This window comes from Anticarsia gemmatalis, chromosome 4 (genome assembly GCF_050436995.1).
Source record: "Anticarsia gemmatalis isolate Benzon Research Colony breed Stoneville strain chromosome 4, ilAntGemm2 primary, whole genome shotgun sequence".
NCBI classification, from domain to species: Eukaryota; Metazoa; Arthropoda; class Insecta; order Lepidoptera; family Erebidae; genus Anticarsia; species Anticarsia gemmatalis.
Genome location: NC_134748.1, coordinates 8,504,048 through 8,530,922, shown reverse-complemented (window position 1 = coordinate 8,530,922; position 26,875 = coordinate 8,504,048). Strand labels below are relative to the sequence as shown.

General features: G+C 36.7%; 1 protein-coding gene across 5 annotated transcripts in view; it reads right to left on the bottom strand.

The window, feature by feature from the left end:
• Nucleotides 1-26,875, bottom strand: part of rut (adenylate cyclase rutabaga) — a 66,713-nt gene that overhangs the window by 5,926 nt on the left and 33,912 nt on the right. The window contains exons 6-17 of one of the 5 annotated variants that reach the window (XM_076113569.1): nt 15,896-16,007; nt 15,277-15,404; nt 6,996-7,154; nt 6,716-6,860; nt 6,174-6,347; nt 5,305-5,385; nt 4,157-4,204; nt 3,011-3,196; nt 2,426-2,704; nt 1,865-2,166; nt 660-819; nt 286-369 (exon numbers count right to left, since the gene is read on the bottom strand). In XM_076113569.1, the coding sequence (XP_075969684.1) occupies nt 286-369; nt 660-819; nt 1,865-2,166; nt 2,426-2,704; nt 3,011-3,196; nt 4,157-4,204; nt 5,305-5,385; nt 6,174-6,347; nt 6,716-6,860; nt 6,996-7,154; nt 15,277-15,404; nt 15,896-16,007 (1,858 nt within the window). Of the gene's footprint in view, nt 1-285; nt 370-659; nt 820-1,864; nt 2,167-2,425; nt 2,705-3,010; nt 3,197-4,156; nt 4,205-5,166; nt 5,386-6,173; nt 6,348-6,715; nt 6,861-6,995; nt 7,155-15,276; nt 15,405-15,895; nt 16,008-26,875 lie in introns of all 5 variants that reach the window. The other 4 variants (XM_076113567.1, XM_076113568.1, XM_076113571.1 and 1 more) reach the window with 4 other exon arrangements.

Below are 26,875 nucleotides of genomic sequence, written 5' to 3'. Positions count from 1 at the left end.
TGAATGAATCAGTGAAAATGAACGTTAGTGATTGATTTGATTGAACGAATGAAAGTCGAATGAAGTGCCATATTTGATCAAAATTTATGAATATTGCCAGCAGCAAAAATTATGTGAAAGTATTTAAAATTTCATGCCATTTGCAACATCGAACAAGCCAATGAACAACATCGAAACATGTATGCAAGCTTACTTAAGCCAATTAATTCTCTTTGATAATAATATTTAAAATTGAAGTCTTAATTTGTATGGCAATAAGCGTTTGGAAGCTTTGTCTATAGTTACCATGTTGGTTCTAAACTGGTTGTCCAAGAAATGTGTTGCCACGTGAGCCGGGAGTAAGTTGAAAAGGATCCTTCGGTTTGATGCCTGAAACAATGACATTTATTTTGTTTAGAAAGGGAAGAAAATATAGAAGAACTGATAACCGTAGAATTATAACACGTGTTATTTTACTCGTAAGGGCAAATATGGTTCCTACATTGTAAAACAAAATAGTAGACTGTCGTAGATTCCTTAAAAGCAGAACATGAAGGTCCACTGTAATTAAAAATTAAAAAAACAGTAAAAAAAGTGGTTTTTAATATTGATGCCCTGGATCATCTTTGCTACGCAGATATTGCCTCTACGAAGCTACGAGTCGTAGCAAAAGAACTGACCTGTAGCGCATCCATGTCTCTCTTCTCATCTCTGGCCTGAGCTTGCCAGAGGAAGTCGAGCCGCGCTGTCCATTCAGTCTGTCGTGCGTGTAGCAACACTGCGAGTGCCAATGCTACGGTCCACGCACTCGCTACGTATGCCGAGCCGACTGTACCCGGGCTGAAAAGTAGAGAATATTTTATTCAAAGTCAGTCTTGTGCGAGTAACGTTTTTAATGTTTTGGGAATCTAGACTGTACATGGAAACGGGTTAGCTTGGCAAAAGCTCTTTTGCATCACAAAGAGCGACCAGAAATCGAACCTTATCCTCCTAATTACTAAAATATCTATTTAATGCGTACACGTACCACTCGTCAAAAATAATATGCTTGAAGAGTTAATAAAGGTTTTTTTTGGATCTTTATTTTTAAAGAGGTACATTTGGGGTTATACATATAAGACCATGTCAGCTCCATCGCAACCTAAACTATAATAATACAGGATTTCATTTATTTTACGAACGTGATAAATAGTTTTTAAAATACAATAATAAGAATAGATTTCATATCGGGTATCATTTTTAAAGGACATTTCGTAATGGTATGCGCGTATTTAACTGTCTGCATCAAATAGGCTTAGTTCTTATATCGGGTTTCGTTAGACTAGCACAAAATCCGGTCTAATCAGCTTAGTAAATAGAGGGTATTGTCTCTATTAATTAGATTTTGCTTGTAAACTTAATTGAATGTCACCTTCAGATGTACCCCTAATTAATAATAACTTAGAATAGACAAAACAATGCCTCTTCACGATTGATATGGGTATTAGAAATGAACACTTCAAAATTTGCTTGACAATTGAGTTGATGTATGTATTAAGGAAACCACAATATAGATAATGAATAGCACAATAATATACCGCCCTTATTCATTGAGAGACATTTTTGTAGACACATAGTACGCGCCACTTTAATTTGTGTGCTTGAATATAGCAGCAAGCCTTCAAAGACGTTAGAGTCACGTGTTTTATAATTTGCATTCCTCGCAGCGTGTTGTTTCTATAGTCCGATATTGGCGCATATTATAGAGGTACAAGCGATTCATCTAATCAATCAATCAAAGGCCGAGATATAAAGACGTATTATTACTCATCATAAAACAATAAGACTTCTCAAATAACAAATTTATCAGAGGTACATTTTTTAGAATAAAAAAAATACTACTTACTCGGTCATCAAATCGTAGCAGTCGAACAGGTCCTTATGGTATCCAAGTATAACAGCCATATATCCGGCCGTCATGACTGACAGAAGAATTCCTTTCACCAATATCGGTAGCCTTAGAAACACGGCCACGACCAGCATGCTAAGGCAACAGCCTAGAGTAATGTAGAGAGGAATGGGACAAGCAAGATGTTCAGTACTGCTCCATAATTTTTCTGCTATTTCTCCACTCATGGCTCGAATACTTTCTATAGTTGTCGTGTTACCAGTTAAATTGGCGCAGAGTTCCATTCTGTGGCAGGTTACCTGGAATTTATTGGTGCATATTATCAAAACCGTAAGGTTTTATGAGGCTTTCATTCTGGATCCGTCCATAAAAGACAGTGACGTGCAAAGAATAAAAATAGTAACTGAAATTGTACTAATACAAATTTTTGGTCCTTACGGTTTATTCGCATAAAGAATAAGAGGAAAAGAAAGATTCTCAAAAAGACAAGATCAGAATTCCTAAAGAGACATATGGAGTTATTATAGAATTAAACATGTATCAAATGTAGTTACTCACCACATTAACTTGTCCAACAGCATATCCCAAGACTATAGTAAACGTTGTAATGGCATTCCTCAAAGTGAAGGGCCTGGACACATCACAAGGGATGAGCCTCAGCCTAGCAGCTAAAGTAAGCGCAAGGACCGCGGCTGACCATGCGAAGGCCGTGACGAATAGGAGCAAGAGAATGAGTGTTTGTGGCAACACTGATGCTTGGAGCGCCCCAGCGGCACCAAGCGCGAATAATGCTGCGCCTAAAGACCCGGCCCATCCACCGTCTGTCGATTCACGGTACTGAAACAAAAACAATTGATTTTGGTACACTGATGAAATGGAGTGAAGGGTAGTGCCAACTAAATTGACTTTCTTTAAATGTTTCTGTGTATGTTGTCCTTGGTCGGCAGACAGATGGTGATTATTGAAACAATATTTACTTTGCGAATTTAAATTAAAAAACTAAACAAACGAATTCAAACAAATTTTGTCGGCTTTTTACGTTACTAATCCTTTTTGTATCTTCAACTACAAGAATTTTAACATTAACGAGAACATAACAATAGTTTAATCAATCGAAAGTATCATGTTTAACTGAGAACTCACCTGTGCTTCCTTGGCGGCGTCTTTGAAGCAGAGTGTGAGGAGGTGCACGTGTGTGGCCTTCTCGCGGTGCACGGAGCGCGCGTCGATGGCCTGCGCCAGGTACTTGTTGACGCGGTTCGTGGGCTGGTGATACACAGACGAGTGACGCTTTTTCAGCGGCCGCTTGAATTTCTCCGTCACTTTGTTCTGCAAACACCCATCACAGCGTTCAAGCAAACCACTCATACACCACTATATTAAAAGGTAATCTAACCACTGATATGTACAACGATCATTTGGGAATACACATAACTAGCCTGTACACTTAGGGTAGGGGTACGCTCATTAGAAGGGCTCAAAGGTACTGACGGCTGAGATCAGGGTACACTGAGGTCCATGCCGGCTCCATGCTTCACATTTGGAATTTAGAACTGACCTTAGAATACAAAAGTTCCGGAATCCGAAGCAGCATCACATTATTAGAATAGTAATGAAATGAAATATAAACAAAACATAGAAATCGACAGAGTTACTTTTCAGTTTTGCAAGATATTGAAGTACAGTATGAAGACTGACTGCTTTGAAATTATTAAGAGTTTACTTTGAGACAGATTTACAACAGTTTTGACACTTAAAACTAAAAGTTTTGTGATTGATTATTTCTTTAAACAAAATCAAGTTTAGTTCAGACAGTAGTAGTAGCAGTGGAAATAATCAAGCACCAAATAAAATCAAGTATAACTTATAGCAAGAGGGCGAATGGCGGCATGCAAGTTAGTCGACAGTCGGGGTCATGCCATGCTCGAAGTGCGAAGGTGACTATTCTCGGGGTAGCGAGTGAAACACAGTTCGGTGCGTCCGGCTTTATTATCGAACAACATTCTATAAAACAATCTCAAGTATATAAACACTTTGACAATTTTGAAGTAAGAAACAGTGATGGTGTGTGGTTTGTGTGCTCACGTCGATATTAGTCGAGAGATCCCCTTCCGTGTGATCGACACAGTGAACAGAACAGAATAGCGAACGTGTTCGCGACGGGTGCGACCCACAGACATTGCTCGTGGTGCTTAGCGTACCTACATTCAGTAAAGGGAATTATAACGTGTCGCCCGGTAAATGGTGGAACACAATAATACACATGAACAACATTTTGTCTGCGCTTACTGTTTCAGCGGGTATTTGTTGTGGAACTAAAGTCCAAGGTCGGAATATCTGAAAAATAATGAGCAGACGCCTCATGTTAGTCGCTGGTGTATTTCAGTCTTCCACACAATGTTCTTTTGGACAGCAAAATATGCACCAATCAGTTAGTTACACACGAATTATTCTTATCGCAATAATTTTCCAGAATAATTAAGCCTAATTAAAACTTATATAAAGTACAACAATGAGTGAAGGCCTAAACGTACCAGCAACTAAATGAACACCCGGGGAACAATCGCATAAAGTCGGAAGTGTTCGTGCTTACAGGTAACAAGTATGTATTTCGGTATCAATGTGTTCGGGGAACAGATACTTAAATAAACTGTGTTTGTGTAATTCGTGTTGTATAAACATAACAATGAAGTTTGGCAGAAATGAAAATCGTAAATGTGGTGCGAAGCGTTTTTAAACATTCTTCAATTTCCTCACAAAATTATTTCTGTAGTACTCGTGAAAAAAGCTTCAGTGCACACCTTACAATGTAATAAAAAGCAGCATAGATTTAGTTCGAAACCACCACTCAAAACCAAACTAACTACTAGGAAACCATTTAAGCAAGGTTATCATTCGACACACAAGTACACGCACGAAACGCATCGGCAGCGGGGCCGCATCGATGCGCCTCGCCCATCTCGTATCTGAAGCGTGAAATCTCAGAGCCGCCGCCCGGTGACATAGCTATATGGTTTCATGAGATACGCCTAAACTAGACCTACGAACCATATACTAGATCAGCCGTATGCGAGTGTGAGCGCGCGCACGCCGCCACATGCCCCGGTCCCTGCGCCGCGAGCGCATGGGGCGACGAGCGCGCCGCGCTACTACGTATACGCACTAATTATGCAAATCATCTGTGCCAGATTAGTTCAACTCAGTGTCGCAGTTCGCAAGGAAATCGCTGCAAACAATCTCCTAATTGCAAAATAGTAGGTACGGTCCAAACCAAAGGTGCGTATGCATAATATATTAACATGTGCGGAGGTCGTGTCGACCGTGGTGTGTGTGCGGAGGGCGTGGTGCTGCATGACGGCGTCGAAGGTGTGGTGGTGCGGGGCGGTGGCGGGGGTGGGCGAGGCGGCGGGGGCGGGCGCCTGCATCGCGGCTCTCACGTCTTCGGCCCGCAGCGCCGCCAGCCGCAGCGCCTCCGCCGAGCCGGGCTCCGCGTGCAGCGCGCGCCGCAGGTCCAGCACCTGCCACACACGTGCCGAGTCACCGCGCGCCGGCACCCGCGGCCGAGCCGCGAGCCGCCACGATCAGGAAAGCGTTAGCACACTCGTATACATAATAACTACGAACACGCGTGACCGAGGAACGACGACACGTGCCTGCTTAATTAAAACTTACATTTTTCGGTCGAGTCCGAAAAATTTACTTGTCCGCTGTCGTCCCTCCTCACGCGTGTTTCGGATGCCAACAATGACACTCAGAATTTGGGTAGCGTACGATGATACTTATTTATATTACTAGCTACATTAAAAAAAAAACACATTTTACGCGACTCGGAAGATCATCGACATTTTATTAAAATTGTGACATCCAGAATACATTGAGAAAATTTAAAAATAGTATCAAATAAATGAAAGAAAACAAGAGAACTTACCTTCTGAAGCGGAGAGTAGACCACCGATACGAGAAATAATATATCACTCGAGACAAACATTCTGAAGAGCGAGATAAAGCCGTGGACATTGAACTCGTATTATTTAGTCATGTCCGCAAGGGTGCAAAACTTTTGCAAAAAAGACAAAAGTGCAAACAGTAATATTTAACGTTTCACGTAACGAATAAACAGTTGGAAGAATTCCTCTTGGAACCTGATAAACACGGAAACCGTCTGCGCCCCTAAGTGCTTATCTTAACATTTGCATGGCGGTGTACACGGTGCGGGGGCAAACGATTTCAGTTCTTAGTTACGCAAGAGGAACTGTTCCGTCAAATCTTTTGCTCGATCTCAAGGAGTTTGTCACATGTAAAGTACCTTCCTGGCGGCGTTAGCCTTCAGCTCTTGAGGTGAAGCAGCCATGTTGGAAAACGGAACATCCACATTGAACTTGATAGAGTGCAGCAGTTGCACAACAACGTTGGACACGTTTTTAAACGAAAGCTTTCGACGTGACGCAGAACCCAGGCCCACGCCTGCCGATAAACACATCTGAAATCATCACAATAAATAATTTTACCTGGAAACAGAACGGCACAGAAATCTATAAAGAGCAAAATGTAATTGACTCACGAAATACGGAATATGAGAAATATCCTATTGTGTAGTTTATGATTTAGGTTTATTTGAGAATATTATTGCTATTGGTCGCTATTTCAATTAAGTGAATGTTCCATAATAACTTCTGATATACTAATACCTCTGACAGGCTCGATAGAATTACCAGAAATAAATGTTATTTTACCAAATGGGTGAACTTATTTCGTAGAAAAATTAATCAAATAAATGGCAGAGGTCCCTAGTGATTTGGTGGAAACTGTTTGTTAAGGATTAAATTGCCGCTGTACAAAGAAACGTACTTTTCTCCGTCTGGGCGGCGGGATGATAAAGTACGTTTGTATGGAATGATCCCTGAGGTATGCGTTGCGACTGGATCCGTGGCCCGGTTCCACCTCGTAAGCGCCGCCGAGGCACTCGAGCGTCGCCTGCGTTATGTGCACACGCCTGGAAGAGAATTATTAAACATCTAACATTTAAGAAGCTAATGTACTGTTTCCCTCCATCAATAAGTTTCAATACAATTCATATTATTACAGTAGTATTCCACACAGTATGATCGGATTGGAATTGAAGTCTTACCCAGGTTCCCCTCCAGCCTCCATATTGTTAGCAAGCGTGACGTCATTGGACCAGACATCGTACTGCCATTTGCGCAGGCCCAGCACTCCACACAACACTCGTCCCGTGTGGATGCCCACTCGCATGTTTAGCTGCACATCTGTCGCTTCTACCACCGACCTATCAACAAATAAGGATTGCAATGTAAAGCCATCTTTTGTAAGAACTTTTCCTGAACCTCTCTGTGGTGCGATTGCCTACTATTATTGACTATCAATAATACGGCTAGCTAATCTGTGGCTAAATACATGAAAATAAGTTGTCACGACTTCCGCCAGTTCCGATGTTGTGGTTCTCGTACAAAATTCGTCGTATAAAAGTCCCGGAAGTTTGACATTTAACATGTATTTAAAAACTTTCTCCTATGGCGCCCGCTAGAGATTTTCATACAAAATAATTAAATAACTAGCCGATTGTCAGTAGCCGATAGTGGTAGCGAATCGCGGTACTGATCTTTCAGGAGGTCTCGATATAGAAATTTACACAGCACGTCTTACAATGTCTTTACAAAAATCGTTATTTCCGGAATCCGAGAGGAAAATTCACTTGATTACTCTGTAATATTTTTATTGCCCGTCTACTAATGTATAAATTACCTCGCAAAAGAACCGTAAAGTTAACTTTATAAATAATTCTTACATTGTATACAATATTCTGTTACAGCGATCCGGGAGAAGTTGTTGTGAAGTTTAACAGTACTTAGACTAAAACATATTTGTTAAAAAGTTAGCATGTTGATTCTTAGAAATTTGAGGCGCAAATAATAACTCCGGTGGGTGAAAATTAAACTTTTATACCAACCCGTAGGCAGAAGTGGTTGCTTCATAAAGCCGTGTAATGAATACGTAATTATTCGAGTACTAAATATACACCTGTAAACATAGGACAATTAACGTCAAGTCTTAGCGGCATAATTATTAATTTACAACCAATTATTATTTATGGCTACGAGCAAAAACGATGATAAATCTTGAATTGTTACTTGTTTATAAAGCGTAATACAAAATGTACATCCTACAAGGCAATAACGTCTATAATGTTTGTATTTAATATCGCCTAGTAGCACAACCAAGCAGTAATTACTTAATTACCCAATATTCAGCTCACGTTGCCAATTTGCTTGAACTGTACAACAAACTTGGTTTAAATTGATAATGTTCAAGCAAATTGGGTTAAAAATTGGAATTTCAACGTGCGCTGCGGTCCCAGCTAGTTATTATAGAGTGGCTAACCACTTCATCACTTCCTATGGGTGTCGTAAAAGGCAATTAAGCGATTGTGTCAGCGCATGGGCTGGCTGGTTACACTAGATAATAATAACCCGACGCGGCGATTCCGTAATAGGATTTGGGATAATCACTACATAATCATTAACAGTATTAAGTGCAACAGATAAAAGAAAAGTCTACTATAGGTACTATTGCCGTTGTCAATTTCTGCAATTTGATAAAAATGTTGGACTTTCTATTTACGAAATACATTAATTTACCTTCAGAGGATATATATTTCAATAGGCTTGCTATTTAATTGAGTGTTCCACAGTTTGTTATTTTAGCTCGCAGCGCCAGGAAAGATAAACTTGGCCAAGTGAAAAATTAACGTGATAAAGAATCGTAAATTTTTAAAATATACTGTATTTAACTTACGACGTTGGATAAAAATAGGTTTATTTTAACAGATATTATTCTTCTAGTAACTAATGGTTTTAGTGAAAGTATTATGGTAGGTTTCTTGCTGCTGTGTTGCTTAATTAGACAAATATTACCGTATGTGACGATCCTTAGTCTCCGCCTGCCTTTCGATTTTTTTGTAAGTAGGTACATATCGTATATGAGTTAAATTTTTAGGTCCAACAAGGTGAATCCAAATCGCGTCTAGACTATTACGAAGATAAATATATGCTAATACTATATTATTTATGTTTCAAAAACAGCACAGTGGAGAACTGATTAAGTTGACACGTGAAAATGGGGCAGCATGAGTAATTTATAGAGGATATATTAGACAAAATCTGAACATAAATCAGATGGACGATGGCGATAATGTCTCCACAAAATTAGTATTTTGCTCGCAATATAAATATTTACAAAGCACTTGGTTGTAAGTCTTTCACATCGCCTAGGTAAGTAAAAGACGAATGGTAGGAAACTTGGCACGACTGCCCAAGCGCCGCCCCCTGCCGACCAATTCCAAATAAAAATGTGCAAATATAAACATCATTCGAGGAACCAAATGCTTCTAGTTTAATTTACTTTAGATTGGAATTTACGTAAGCAAATTCCGAAAACTCACGGTATTTTTATTGCAAGTATTTCTTGGGTCTCTGCCTACCCCCTATGCGAAATAGATGTTATTTATTGATGGTGTTTATGTATGTAAGTAAATTTTATTTCAAAGTTCTTTAAACTTAAAAATAAATACGTAAATATGTACAAATCACAAGCCGTCATTAGAAGCGTCGTCAGTAGTACCAAATAATATGTTTGCGTCAGTAAATAGATATAAAAACTTCATAAACGTTAATATGACTTATACTTTGTAAATGATTTAATTTATGTTCATCATATGATCTACGAACAACTGGCATTAAACTATGTTCATAAAGTACGAATAAAAACAAATAGATCTTGTCGTAAAACAAAAAAGATTATGTTTACAAACTCTGAATATAAAGCTGTTAAACGCAACCATCCATTTCCACCATAGCATTCTTGTACTAAGAAATTATAATGTTTTAATAAATAAATTGTACGTTAGTGGCGTTATTTTATTCAACAGACACTTTATTAAGCGACTTTGTTAATGAAACTTGAGTCGAGAGCTCTGTGCGGGATTCATGTAATGAGGCGTCTACATTTATTGTTCATGGCGTACAAAATCTTTGTAATTTCCCCAGATTAATTTTAAATGTTTCAGAGAGCTTTGATTAAAATAAATGGTGTTATTCAGTTACTATATTTATTGTGTTCTCTGAGTAATTAAAAAGAGCGAATGAAACCTCGAACCTTGATTTAGTGGCACCTAGAACTTGGACGTTTATTGCTTCGTGTGACTAGAATTTATGCTCAAAGGCAAGCGTTAAGAATCACGTGAAGCCTACTTAAGTCACTCTCTGTTAATAACCTATACGTAGGTAATTGTCGCCAGTTTACGATTCCCTTTGTTGTTTTAATAACGCCGGTTGATTTTATTGCAGTTGTTTAAGAATGCGACGTTATCGGTGACAAATCGCCTAACTTTACAACTTTTTAACGGACCATTTTACTTTATGAAATGTACACACAGAGCGAAAGGGCAACGTTTAATATCTTAAAAAATGTTTAACGTTTGAATAATTACAATAGAAGAAAACGGAAAATGTAGGAATAATTGTTAAGATTTTTCCTCTTTCTTGAAATTCAGAAGGCTATTTAAAAGAATAATTGCGCAATTTGCTTAAGTTAATAAACCGACCGTCAGACGGGCAGCGACAGCAAAGACTCATATTTTTTCATTAGTTGACGACAGTTAGGCGACGCACCAAATTAAGACTTAAAGTGAGTACTTTTCGGAATATTATACACGAGAGCATCCTACGCAACAAGATACATTATCCCTATATATAACGAACCCTGTACACGCGTTCATCAATCAGGTTGAAAGGATAGTCGTATCTCGTAAAGTAATCAAGAACGAGCCAAGACCGAACTCTTCACTCGTCAATCATTTCAAAGGAATACTTGTGTGAAGTGAAACGACAAATTAATTACCTATTTGTTGGATTACAGTTGAGAAGTGGGTCAACAAGCGTATTATCCAACAAGATAGTCTGGATTTCATTCCGCAGTTGGCTGTCAATAGCAGTAATGAGTTACGCGAGGAAAGGGAAATACATTTATACAAACATTTTATTCCGTTTCACAGATTTCCCGTCGCATTGAAATGCTAGTCATTGCTGTATTCAATAGATATTTATCTTGTTATATCTCATTCACTTAAATAAATTATGATCGATTGCATCTAGGTACACACTTTCATCCTCTTTTTGGAATTCCATTCGAATTAATTTGACAAAACATAAACAATACATTCAATTATTTTTACTTGCACCACAACATCGTAAACTTTAATCTCTTGTGTGTATAAAATAAATGGAGGCATTACTTCTCTTATAACAAGCCACGGCTACAAGAGTGCAAGCATAAAATTCTTATAGTTTATCACTTTAATGGTCGTACGTTCGAACTAAAACAATGTTAACAAGTTAAGTAATTTAAAAGCTCTTAAACAATTGAATGGTTCTGCTTGTATATTTGGTATAAGGGAGACTGACATTGTTTCATGTAACGCAATAACTAAGTTCGTACTAGTTTATTTGCGGTGTATATGAACTCAGAGCAGCACACTGATTTTACAAGCCAAATTGAATTATAATCCAAGCGTAACTCGGCGTAGGCAGATGAGAAGTTAATCCGAGGACGCCTAACACAATTATGATATGTTAATTTTCTTTGTTATTGCTTCACCCCATTTCTAATAGTGTTACAACTGTTTTGGGTAAGACTGATAAAGTAACGATTGAGGTAACCGTTTCATTGTTTCGCGTCTTGGTTGTTATAGTGTTGCCCCAGTTTTCCTGTTTCGCCGTTGAGCCCTCGTACGCCTCTTGGGCTGAAAGGGGACACATGTCACTATCGACGCGTGCACACATCCCTTGAATACGAAATTACTTGGGTCAGTGGCAGTTCGGAAACAGGGCTTGTTTGCTTCGAGCCCCTTGAGTCCACTCATAGTTTCAAGCTACGACGTATACCATTTATGGCTTATCATAAAACAAAGATGAGTTTTGCTGCTTCCCTTTACTTTTATTGGCTGAAATCCCATTTGTATGACGCCAACAATAATAGAGGCATATGGAATCTTTGAAATAAAATGTTACTCTATATGATTTTGTTACTTGCTTTTCATGCTTATATACTTGCATAAAAATGAACGGTAATAATATACAAAATAACATAAAAGCTTGTAATTATCATTTAAACATGTTAATGTTAATCAGCGTTGAAATACTGAGATAATATTTCAGTGTAAACACAACATCATCTAGTGAGCATCGTTAATCACTTGCTCTAAAAATACGAGCTCTAGTAAAACTGCAATGTGCAGCTTTTAGTCGTCTGACATTAACAAATTCTTAAGAGTTCTAGCAAATGGGCCACAAACTCGGAATTTTATTTATAGCGAAAATATCTGGTACTAAATGCATAATATACATTTTTAAACGACCAAAAAAAATGTTTTTTTGAATCAACTTATTACTTCAATGATGTTATAAACTCGTGTTCAAAACAAAAGTAGAGCACCTAAATATTTAATATACAGGGTAAACGTAGGAGGATTGGGGACATTTCAGTCGATAAACTTGCACATTATTGTCTTATAAAAAAATTAAAGTTATATTCGACACACATAATATCTTGCAAATAACCATTGATTTATATCATGTCTCACATTATTTACAATTTTACGGATCAGTGATTCATCAAACTGTTGTCAGTGTCGACAACATACTGAACATATCCTAAGTTTCATCACCATTCAACACAAGTGATGGAAAATATTTAAAACGTGCAGCGCGCCGGCTTGCATGTTGAACATTTGGCAGTGTGTGAACAAGCGATGCACAAGCCGACACTGTCAACAAATTGTATGTTTGATTTGTGTATCTATTCTGTCGGTCGCCGCCGGTCAACACAGCTGCCGAGATTGCGATAAAATACCACTACTTGTTTATTTCCCTCATACAGGAGTCCAGTGACAACCAGCGTGCATCAAGCCGCACGCATATTTGTGGGCTAACGTAAGCGGAATACTATTTATAGAGAACATTTCGCGAATTGTATTACTGTTAGCCAGCGTGTTAATTGACGCTCATCTGTAAATAAAAGCTATTAACTGGACTTGGACGTGTTTGACAGACAGCACCATTGTATTTATTTATGTGAATCCTCAGCCACACGCCGAGGGAATAACATTTAGGTCAAGACCACTACATGTTCCAATGACGTGCTGCGTCAACTCAATATCAGGGTGAAACAGTGTTGACAACTGTTTCTTCACCAATATACCATCAAAATAAACATTGTCAATCAAAGTGATATATTGTGTTTATTTACTCAGATATAAATATCTACGAATGTCGAAGAAATTTTTTTACACGTTATCTATTTTCGACTTTTTCAGGTTTGGTGCGTAAATGTTTTATAGTATGTATAGTTACTAAGAAAGATAAAAAGTAAATACGAAACGTTTACGTTTACAGTTGAAAGAGCTTGTCCTTCGATTTGGTATTCGATCATAAGAGATATTCACGTTCCGCTTGACAAGTTTTCTACGTGACTCTGTACTGTCTAAGTTGTTACAGATTCGACGGGCTAGTCGTGCGAACACGGACTCTGAACCTAACTCGTTACGATTTCATGTAAAAACATTTCAAATTAAAAGATAGACGCAACTATCCGACGGAACAACATACAATGTTTCTTCATAATTTATACAACAGGCACGTATTTTATTCCTGAAACCCACACGCGCTTCGAAGTAAATAATTGTAAACAGGATACAAGTGGATACGATTTCCATTTATGACACAGATGTTTAAGTATAAAGTTATTCGTGCGGTGTGAGCTTAGGCGGATGTGTCCTTTCAATAACGAAGGTACAGATGACAGGAACAAAACGTGACGCGTGTCTGAAACACAATCTGCGTTGAATACAGATATGTAACTGTGTGTCTCTGTCTGTGCTTGAGGTTTGCGGCCTGTGGTCACGGCCGCGAGTGTTGATTCCCTGCCACTTATTTTAGGTCCGCGGTCTACTTATACAACACTCAACACCGTTATTACGAGCGTGAAATGTCTGGAAGCAGACGACCACGTAGACGTCAAGTATTTTGTTTGTGTATCAGGATTATTTTGGTATCATACGTCGTAGTCCACCACAAAAAGTTGCCTCGACGGACATCTTACATTTATTAATATCAAAGAATGCGCTATAAAATTGCAACATTCCACGCGTAGTGCGAAATGGTGACCTTCAAACGATGAGGGAGGGCCACCCAGGATGTCAACGAGGCCGGGGCCATGATCACAAAGAGTATATTTAGCTGCTCTCCTTTGATGAGCCAATGCGCAGATAAGCGCATATCGCGACATGCTCCGTTGAGTTCGCCCTCGTACTACGGCGCGTGCCACACTGGCCTAGGTTTATTCATTAAAAATAAATGTTATACAAATAGATGAGAAACCTCTCCTTATAATTCTTAATTAAGATAATTAACAGTAGACTTTGTAGCTTTATTAGCAAAAGGTCAACTTAAGTAATTTGGAGAGTGAACGCTTGGCTAAGTAATAAATCACTTAACTACACACTTTAGTAATAAAACATATTTGAAGTGGAGTGTTTAAATTTGATGGACAGTAAGCTTGCTACCTCGCGCCTCGACTGAAATGAACAATTAAATTTTATTGTTCTACGGCCGATATAAATTGGCAAGTCAAGGTAGCGCCGTGTTTGTTTCGGAGGCGTGAGTTGTTCGCTTATGGCTATTTACGACTAGTTCACTACTATAATTTAGGAGATTTTTAGCTAATTAAGTGTAACACTCTAGAGGCTTTACTAATTAATAACGACGTTTGTGTTTACACATTGTGATACAAAGTATATGCTATTAAATGAGTGAATAATTTATCATTACTTGCGACTTTTAGAGGCGTTAAAAGTATGGTCATAAAATTATAATTTGTTGCAGTGCGATTCACAGCCAAGACGCTCAAGATATAAGTATTGTAGTTGATGGTCATGTCGTTGGTATAATCCCACCAACGTGAATAAAACTACCAAAATGAACAAGCGCGCAAATGTGAACTTTCGATGCCAACACGTCGTTTCGTCAATTTTAATTTTCGATACAAGAACCTAATATAACTCAATATTAGAGTTGCAAACTACTCTTAAGTTAACTAAAATTCCACCACATAAACTTATCTCGCCATGTAACATAAATCTTAAATATAAAAAATCATTATTGACGTAGATTGGGTTCTCATACAGACCAAGCAGGTAGGTATAAGGTTTAATTTTGTTGTTTTGGTTCGTTTTGAACTTTGTGTCTTTTGTTTAAAATAGATAGAATGTACTTAAAGCAGTAGTTAGCTATTTAAAGAATAACAAAGAAGTGTAAGATATAGATAAAGCAACTCACGCAATGGCATCGATCATGTCGAGTCCCATCTCGACGGTGCAGCGAGCGTGGTCTGAGCGCGGCTCGGGCAGCCCGGACACGCAGTAGTAGCAGTCGCCTAAGATCTTGATACGGAGACAGTGGTTGTCCTATACAACAAACATACAAATAACACTTTCTAAAAAAGTACAAAAAATATAATCTCTCACAAATTGAAGTTTGTAATCGGGAAATTTTATGAAGTATTGATTATGTTCTTCCTACTAGTATTCTATAGCATAATCGCCTTAAATCTTAAACCAGGAAACAAGCTATGCCTAGTGCTAATCTTATCTATGTACTCTTATCTATGTACAACTGTGGACTGATAATAAACTAATATTATTAGCAAGTTGAACAAACATAAACAAATAATAAATAACATCTACAATATAGTTATTGATAGATCAGATGAAAGGAGGAATCACTGTAGTGTCATTTTCACGCGATTTTCCTGTAAAGCTTTATCCTTGCCTTATCTTAACTTTTATAGGCTTTTGCTTCTGAAACAACCCTGTTGTTCCTCAAGCAAAGCTGTGTGCGTAAACAAGAGATTATCTTGAACCCTCTTGTAAAGTTTGTTGTTGAAAGTGGTACTTACATTGGCCAGTTGATCAAATCGACCGAATAGTTCGTTGAGTAACCGCACAAGTTCTTGCGCACTGCACTGCGATGCGAGCACCGTGAAGCCCACTATATCGGCAAACAGGATACTGCAACAAACAAATGCCATTGAATTTCATGTAAACGATTTTAATAGGAATCTGGATTTCACTAGACATAAGCTGAAAGATAATTTTGTTTGACATTAAAAATATACTTTAGAAATAGTTTATACGGTCTCCGCTAGAGGCATCGGTCTGTTTTCTTTCACAATTTGTCGAAGATTAGCCCGTGGTCGACAGTCGATAAAAGCAGGAAATCGTCTTTCAGTAACAGAAAACATTATATATATACCTACTTATAACACCTAATAATAGCTCATTTGACGATGGAGTTTCTATTAAATTAATTTGAAGCAAACGTTATACATTTATTATGCGTTATCGGTCTTTTAAAAGGCTTGAAATCTCTGGGTAATATCACCTCACGCCCGAAGCAATTAATTAATTAAAAATTATTTTCGCCCGTAATTATTCTTCCACGTACAATTTGTCCCTTGTTCCGATGGCAACTTACGATAATGACTCGTCCCTATGGCATACACTAATAGAAGTTCTTTTAGATATACTATTTTAAACGAATAGTTGTAAAATATCGTGGTCGTTACGTCACACTTCAATTTATTTTCCAATTTTCAGTATGTGCTCCTGTCGCCTGCGAAATAAACGACATGTTCATTTTTTTGCCGAAGCCTTAGCTCGACCGAGGAGATACAACTAAGAACTTTGCTGAATTAGTTTTAATGAAAACCTTATACACGGTCTCTCGAGAGCATGTTGCCGTTTTAATCTAATTGTCAACTTTCCTGCTCGTGTACAAAGTTTGAGTAATTAGTTTTAGTTTCATTTTTTATTTTTCTTCGTTTAGAATAGTTCTGCAATAACTTTGGTCTACTAGGAATATCGTATCATTTTAATCTCATAATTCCGCTTTGTCCACATTCATTCCCTAGCTACCACCCATAACACTTGCGTGAATGTTCAGTGTATCCCATACAACTCGTACGTATTTATACCATGTTAAACAAATTCCCATTATCGGAAATAGTCGCGTGTAAATTGCCCCTATAATGGCTTTTATGTGTGTATATTCTAAGTACGAGTATCGTACACACTATACACCATTATTCCTTTCATGTTTTCATTCAATATTACTGTATTAATGGCGCTTTGTTCACACAAATAAATAAGACCGCAACAATTTTGAACCTGCGGCCTTGTTTACCTGGTGAAGTATCTACCCAGAAGACGCCGATAATGAGCTGTCTGCCTCAGACATGACAAAAAGTGGCAAATAATCTTTTCTTTTGCCCTTCCTTGATTGTAGCTTGACAATGTACTAACAATAGAGCACCGACATTTTATTTATACTCTTTTTGATTACACTATTATGAATTTCATCTGACATAAAAGCACTTTTTATTTCTTAGATGAAGGTTTACAACTGGGGAACATGCGACGGTTATAAAGTTTTCTTTATAGTGAGTAGGTACTTCAGCATGTGACTTCAATCAAAGTTAGCGACCAAAATACTGATCCATCATATCGTTGTGCCCGTTTTAACGACTAGAGCACATTATTATTTCATAATCAAATGCGTAGTTGTCTGTAATACACACATTGTAACTATCAAAAGATAGGCAGGCTGGCAAGAACGAATAAATCATCGAAGCAACTGGTTATTCGGATGTTTACGTGCCCGTCACCCGTAAAAGCAACTAGAGATATGAAATCCGACAGACTGGCACAAAACTGACGAGACAAAGTCGAATCTCAAAATAGCGTGAAACTTTTTTGGAGGTAAACATGACAGTTGACAAATAGCGCTGAGCTCATTGAGATCACAATGGATTTCCGATTGCAGCATGCGCACACGATACATTATGCAATCCAGAGTGTTTTTCGATGGGCTCTCGCCAAGTCGCCTTAATAGTGACGTAAATTGGACAACATGTTTTTGTTTGTGATCGAAAACACATTGTACCCTTCAAATGATTAGGCCAATACAGTTTTCATTAGCGAACTCACGTGCAGATATTCAGCGCGCACGGTTTTAAACGCCGAACTTTAATACTCATTCAGGTTTAAAATATTTTCCTACTTTACTTAACTTGTGAACAGCTGATCAAAAAATCCTAACACAAAAATACTCAACAAAACATAATCCCGGGAAAAACATATCATAATAAAAGTAAATGTTTAACCATAATCCATATTGAAAATCGAAACGCGACAGAGAAAAGATGTGATCTGATGTGAAACACGAGTAACGCATCAACACATCTCTTTCATATTCATAACACATTTCGCTTAAAATAAATGAAAACGGATTTTAGTAAGAATTTATAAATACGATCCCACATTACGTGGAAATATGAGGGAAACATATTTTATTCCATTACTATGGGCTGGGAAATAAAAGGATCTTTTTTTCTTTTTCAGGTAACTTTTTCCACATGAACAAGTACAGAAATGTATGTTTCTGTATGGGAAGTCAGACTCAAAGAACTGCTTAGAAACACGCAAACGTCAAATAAATTCAGCATGAAACGTAGCGTTCCTAGGCGAGTCTACACAGCTAAATGGAAAACAAAAGACATCAGAAGGCTATTACTCAAAGCGTAATGACATTTTGCGTACAAAAAGAAGTTTTAGGGGGAAATAGCATGAACGTAACAACAGTAATTTTTAATAGTCGGCTTGATGGCAGACAGACAGACAATCCCATCAACGAAATATCCGTTTAGCTTAAAAGGATCAAGTGCGGTGCGGTGCGGTAATAGACTTCCTGCCTACGTGACGTCACCAGCTTTGGATACGTTGCGCAATCGAACTAATACGTGGCATGAAAGTTAATGCATTATAATGAGACTGTATTGATGTGTATTTGAGACGGCCTGCCCTACTGAGAAAATGACTAGTGTTCAAATGTAACCTTACAAATTACCTTATTGTGGAGGTTAAGAGCATGTGATTTGTGTTTTATATTCTGTTCAGCTCCATTACAAGCTCAATATATTAATGAAATGTATTATGAAAAAAACTGTTTATGTTTACAATAAATTGATCAATGTTAAGTTTCTTAATTTATGCTCTAAGTACTCCAAACTAACAAGCGAATTCTATTCACTTTCATATATTGAAATACACACATGAATTAACAAAGTACCTAAAAGAAATTTCGATGTTAAGTTGTCCCGCAATAAATGTCTTACATTCTGTAAATTCCGACAAAGGAACGACTTGCGCGTGCAAAATTCAATAGGCTCTTTGAAGCGAATAGGAAAATTATGTTCAGGCTTCGAGTTAAGTCTCTGTGTATGTGTACGTAATGCTTCTAGGGATTATGACATAACTAGAAGTACATATCACTATAGAGACACACTATAGTCTGTTAGACTTACCTGCATATAAGTATATATCACTATAGTGGAGAAACTATAGACTGTTAGACTGCATATTTCTTAGAAAATAAACCTAGGGAATACTAACAAGCTGTCGTTATACCGATCGAAGCCAAGCTTTTCAAGCTTCAAGCGACTCCGTTATCGGCAATTTTTATATGGAACATAAGTTTTACATAAGCTATCTTTCACGTAGTCCAATACATTTCATATATATTCACATAGCATATCAGTCAGTCTATATGGATGAGATTGACAAGCACAAGTCTATAAACAAACAATCTTATTAGAATAGGGTAGCAAATTAATTCATGCCATTGAAACGTATTCAGGATCATCCACCTACAAAGCTTATTTGCACATTATGCAATGCAAAGCCAACGCAGTCGTACTGAATAAATTTTGGAAACAAATAGAGGATTGGTACCTACTGGCCATCGATGTATAAAAACCGCACACCAAATGAAAACGTCCCCTGCCAATCCCACATTTATTCAATGAAATGTAATATCAACAGAACGTTGATTGCATTTTAATTGATGTAAATATTTTGATAGTTTCAAGTTGAGCGCTGAAATACGTAAAAGCTTATCTAATTTGTAAAGCTCATTAATCATAAACAACAAACAGTTTTTAACCTTCGCCTCTATACAAATAGACTACAAATGCAATTTGAATAGCAAACTATGTGGCTATTGATTTGTTATATGTGCTTCCATTCGGTAAATAGTTTATGTTTGCGTGGGATTAGTTCAGCAGAATTTGTAAAAGTATGTCATGTTTTGTTTATTTATCTTTTGAATAACAAGACTGCTTCAGACATGAATAGATTAAATAAGAAAATGAGCCGTTATCGCAAAACAACAAACATCATAAAACATAACTCAGAAGTCAATAAATTTTGAGCTCTCCACCACTGACTGTAGCGAATGAATAATTATCTTGATTTAAAACAAAAGCAATACATAAAGAAACATTGTACAAGACAAAGGGTGGAGCTTTGTTGGTTGGCAAAAATAGATGATGGATTAGAACACTCTGTATAATTCGATAAACACAAAACGTCTGTCGCGTCATACTCGTAGTCGTACATATCGATTGGACAAGCCTATTGGGCATTGGAGGGCTTCTCCTTTGTAAGCAAACTGATACCTGTCTAGTTTGGGTGCATAATTAATGGCCTTACTCCTGAGCCACGGAATGACAAACGGCTTTAGGCCAGGTGCAGTTACCAATTAACGTAAGCGACTTATTCTGAGTAAATACTTAACCAAGTTAATTCGAACAGGAATAAAGTCCATAAAGTACGAGTAAAGGTGAAAGATGATAAAATAACAATACATTCAATAATCTTTAAATATATGTGGCGTCTCTTTCAAATAAGAACAGGTAAATAATATGCCATCAAAAACATTCTGTAAAAACCTCAAGTCTCGCCGTAAAAAGTTGTGAGATCTATATAATACCAAGTCGATTTGCCAATTTCAAAAAAATACCTCTAAAACAAATAGACCGACCTGGCCATCGCATGATTTGATTATTAGTATGTATCACACTACACAGCACGACAAGAAGTTAATGCTCCTGAAATGTTAATAAAAGCGAATTTGTGTTTTCTTGCGATGACCAAGTCGATCTATTTGTTATAAAGGTATTTTTTTAAAATTGGCATGATAATAACATACGTAATAACTTAAGACAGAAGGTCCTTTCAGTAGAGACTAAATAGATTAATCGACTTGGTATTATATAGATCTCACAACTTTTTACGGCGAGACTTGAGGTTTTTACAGAATGTTTTTGATGGCATCTCACTTCTTTTTGTAGAGCGAACATAAGTCAAATTTGTATGGAAAGACGTTTTTTTTTTCATAAGTCAACATATTTTATTATGGGAATGTTGTTCAGTTTCATGGGCTAAACACCCTTACCAACCCTTTACCCCCTCCCGTTATGCCTCATATAGTAGTTACCTATTTACACCTGTTTATTTTATTTTCTACAGTAATAATAATTTATTACCTGCAAATGTAACCTTGTAATCTTATACATTTATATGGAATTGCAAAGTTATTGTTGCAGTTGGTGTATTTAGAAAACTGGACCGAAATTAGAAAATATTAAAATTTTCCCATGATTAAGACACTAAACCCTATTTGTATTCTAAATTTTAAGCTTCTAAGTCTGCTAGAAGTACCTTAGACTTTTGATGATCGGTGAGTCAGTGAGTCAGTGAATCAGTGAGTGACAAAATTCAAAATTTTAACAAGTTGTCATTCTTAAACTACTGGTTCAAATTGACTGAAATTTTAAATATACCGTGTTTATACAATGACTAATTAGTTGCTGAAAATCCAGGCTTTTTGTTTTATCCACAACGAAATTATAGGGGTGTCAAAAATAGCCCGAATTGCTTCGAGAAAAGGATGTTACGGCCGTGCCGCTTTTTTTTTGCTCGACTTGCGGGGGCACTTCCGTGCCCCTAGATGCAGCGCGAGTCATACAAATGGGTATCTATTGCAGCAATATATCAATTTGAAAGCAGTATGATCGTGTTTAGGAGATGCATTAACTCATCCAGATGATTCATTGAGCGCACCACCAGAATACATAAATAAGTTCAGGACACAGACAACCATTAACATGGCTGTATTTAGTATAACTACCACACAAACAAATAGGAGTCGCAAATCTACTTTAATCTAAAAAATCTTAATCGAATTTAATTTTACTTCAGAATTCGTTAGAAGTCAATTCAAGTTAGCAAAATTATATATTTACGTAACAAAATAAATATGCAGAAAGAAAATCAAACTAATAATAAATCAATTATCCATTAGGTTTACGTGCTGTTTATTCGCTGTGAACGGGCAAACGATGAGGCCTTAAATTGAGTGTCGAAAATCTCCAGACGATCAACATAAATAGTTAAAAGACGATTCATTAAAATATTTTTTATAATACTTGTGTTTGAGTGTTTGGAGGGAAGCCAAGGAATGACAAGTAGAGTCAATAAATAGGTATGAGCGCCGCCGCTATTCTAAACTTCAATGAAACATTTCCTGTTATAGTTGGTAATTCCTGTTTCACCAATATTTACATGATTGATGATTTTCACGTTCATAACACAAGTTGTTTCCACTGAACCTCTACGCTTACATAATACATGATGCTACGGCGAACTGCTTGCAAGCTCAAAAGTTGTTTCAAATATTCACCGAGTTCAACATTAACATAGATATAATGCGGGATAGTTAAAAATTCACTAACATCTCTGAGATGAAGACAGAATAAAAATGAGTGAGTAAAAAATTACCATTTTGCTTATGTACCTACTATTATTCGGACATAAGCTTTTTCAAGTATGTAGAGCATATGTAACGAAGTAGTCCTTACAAAAATATAGTACGTTACTTAAAATTATAACCTTCTATTTCTTTACCACCAGTTATTATCGTATGGGGAATAGCAGACATTAACATCAGAAAAATCTGACAAGCTGATAACATTAAAAGCAAAACGTAAATTAGGATCTCCACATTTATCCACTTTTTTAAAAGATATAGACAATGCTCTGTAAATATGGTCGTGTTTTGTCTAATTGCCTACGCATAGTTATCTGCATATTTACAACAATCAAAGAACAAATGAGATTCACAACAAAAACGGTGTATTAAATCTTGAGGGAGCCGTCGCGTCGTTTGAACAATTCATAACAAAAGCTGAGAAATCTTTGCAATACGTCATTCAGTTGAGATTAATTTTCAGTACAGCGAACATTCAGGCGTCAGGCGCTAGAAGGTTGGCGCTGCACATATCGCAAGGAAACAAAGCGATTTAAGTCTTGTAGCTCGGTGTTAAGTATCAAAGCATCTGTAAAATTCTTGGCAGTGAGAAGAAACAGGCGCTTAAGACGCTAAACAAAGGATCGTTGCACTTGAGCTGCAGAGGCGTCAAATTAACGGAGCAGACCTCTTTGACAGACGTGTGCGAGAAAAGAAAGGAAATCGAATTCACCGTTAACCGTTCATCGCTTTTATTGACAGTATTGTATTGGATATCCTTAGCTTTTCCTTTACTCGAGAAATAGCTTCAGACAAATCGCTTTGTGATAGATACTGGTACTTAAATGTTAAACCCGCTACAATTTTCCGACGGTTACAATTTGACGATCATCAAAAGAACAAAATTACACAATACCGGCGTAAAACAAACAGGCCTCATAAAAACAGACGACTGAAAGAATGCCGAAAAAATAAAGATCGCGTTTCGTAACTTCATCGGCGAATAATGTTTATTCAAGAAGCCAATGGCATGTAAAATGTAATCAGGAAGCAATTTGTTACTTCGCTTCTACTTGTGACATAAGTTAAATAAAAGTAGACCTTTCTAAATAATCAAGAATAATACAATACAAAATTACTTTTTGAAAACAATATGTAGAAACGTGAGATGAAATCATTTCTTGGAAACTGGTTTTATAATAAAACAATGGAATTGTCGAGTGTAAATTCATACACCTGTGGTATAAGCATGTACAGGTAAGATCACCGCGAGAAGAGTAAACTCGATGATTCGTCCTGGAAATAAGACTACGCAAACACAATGTAATAAACATGAACAAACAGCCAGAGGCTAAATGAGCACAATGATTCACCCGACGTCGTCGGCTCACTAGCCGTGAGTCTGCACCGCCCAGAAACTGCTCTCATACAAAAGAACAATATTCATATAACATGAGAATTTACATTACAATTAAACAAGTGAAAATATACGGTGTAACAATGACGTCTGCTAACTTTCTTTTCAAACTTTATCAAAAGAGCTGCAATGCAAAAGTTATGATCTTGTTTATTTTTTGTAGAGTACACTTCTTCAAGTTAGATTCACAGCAATTTGCTTATTTACTGGCTACTTATACCGAGCTTCTTATTCTGTGTATTACATTGTTATTAATACTTCAACACGGCGGAATTTAAAATGACAAAATACGTCATCTCATATTTCAAGAAATTAAATCTTTGTGGTAAACATTATTATTCAGTTTCATGCATGTCTTCATGATCACACATAAATATGATGCATACAAATCGCAATTCTTTGAAACTCCCACACTTTTCGTGTCAACGGGGTAAGGAAGTTGGTTGTCCAAATAATAAATCGGACGGAAGATCATAGTGTCGAAATAATATATGTGATAATGAAACATGTTGATGGAGATCTGTGTCTAGTAGCATTTACTGGTTATTAATATACGTTCGCGATTTTGGTACATTTACTTCTGATAATAAATAATAAGACAGCTCGGTAAACATTGGGTGATAAAGGGTGGAACATAATTTATACTACCTTGTATCTGTTAAATGTAAATACAATGACGTCAATCCTCTAAGAGCTTCTAAAGTGTGTTCCATTGATATTATATTTAGCCAGTTAAAATTAAATCCGTTGTTTGTTAGTCTTACATTGGTACAGGTAACAAACAGAATTGTTTAGATTTAAATCTAGTGAGAAGATCTCAAATTTAAATATCGTTTAAAAAAATCGGAACAAAATGTATGTTTCATTTTTAAAGATTCCGATTGTAAAAGCGATGCCTTTAGAAATTAACAAACTAAGTATAAAGCATACGAAACACTTGGGCTAATAAGCGTATGGACGTATATTGTTATTATCGGCTATATAATAACCATTACATCCGAGGTAATCAACCAACGGCCACTCTTTAAGTATCGTAACTTTCTTGGCAACGTGTGCCTCGCTTATTGTGTTGTTGCCTAAGAGAATTTTCCTAGAGTTTTGCTTTATCTTGCCTTATAAATATTTATATCAACAGCTAAACGACTAGACAACATGTAACAAGTTGTGTAACAGTCTGTACACTTGTTATAAGACGTGTTTGTTGTACGCACGTAATAACGCGAACTTTTCTTTGAATATCGATTGATAAGCTGTTTAGAAGAATATCGATCATGTGAAAAATCATAATTTATTATCTTATTATACCTAGTTACAGCTTTACTAATAACTGAATAGCTGGTGTTGTTTTAATTGTTACAGATAATGGATACTTAAAGTATATTTCTCACGCTAATTATACATGTTTTGTTTCTAAGCACAATAACTTATAATCATCTCTTTAGTGTTTCTTGTGAAATTGATAAAACAGCGCTGACCTGCGAGCACGAACATCGAGATATAACACAGGAAATGATAATAAGTTAATAAATTCGAGCATCGCATTGAGAAAGATGTTCAAATACTCCATTTTATATTGAACGGTTATTGGTTTTCGCATAAAAGTCCGTCCCGGACTCCTGTATGAATACTCACTTCAGAAAAATGATATGTATGCAGCAGTGCTCGCGAAAATATTGCTGAGAAAATACTGAATTACGTTAAATCTGACCTCTTTATGCAAAGTTATGGGGTGCGAACATAAATATTTTTATTGGGCTGTTTGTCAAGAACGTAAGAAAAAATTGTGACGTTCAAAAAGTTTATTATAAAACATTCCAACTCACTTCTTATTACTTCATTTTCAAAGCGTTTATTTCATTATTTACTTCTCAGTAATGTTATTATTATTTTATTTCAAACGTCAATAAGTCTACTTACGATATTAGTCAACCGGTAATGTACGTAATAGGAAAATTGGTGTTTGTAACAAATATAAAGCTCTTAGAGATAGAAAATTACTTATTTACCTCAAGAAATAGTGCATTTATACCTACGTAATATATGTAACATACAATAAGTAAACAACAAAAATAATGACCAATGAAGGTATAATTGGAGACGAACTAAATATTTGACTAGATGCAGCCGTACGTATCGCACATAGTCGCCATACGTAATCATAAACGGTTACAGTAAGTAATTAGTGTACGATAAGGCGGTTAATCTTAATGCGCCGACCGCTTACCGTGGCAACGCTCGATACCTACCCAACGTTAACAATTAGTGCGGGCATGTTGAGGAGAACTTTTTAACTGAACGTCACATGTTAAACAGGAAATATGACATCAAAAAACTGTGGAGAAACGACCCATTATGCCGTGGAAACGAGCATGAAATCACAATAATTTTCTTTATTTATACGTTTCTTATCATAAGTAAATTATACGCTTTTCGTATTTACTTATTCACGCCCATAATACTAGGACCTCCTGCGTGTAAATAAACAAACAATGGTTTATGGGCAATCTTCTGTTTTGCGTTGTGCGATGGTAAAACCGAATAAATCATGTAAACACAAATGAATAAATAAAGATCACGACCTCACTCACCCTAAAATGTCGGAATAAATCAGTGCATTAACGAATACACTTCACACAATGCCTTAATGTGTTGACAAAAATGTATAGTATGTGAATAAGTGAATAGATTTTCAATAATCAGTCGGTTTCGTGAAAATAAATATGTTAACATTCTTAAAGCAGAACGAATTTGATTTAATTTCCACGTATCGGTCCGAAATTACGGTTTGATTTTAGAATTGTTCTTTTATGCATT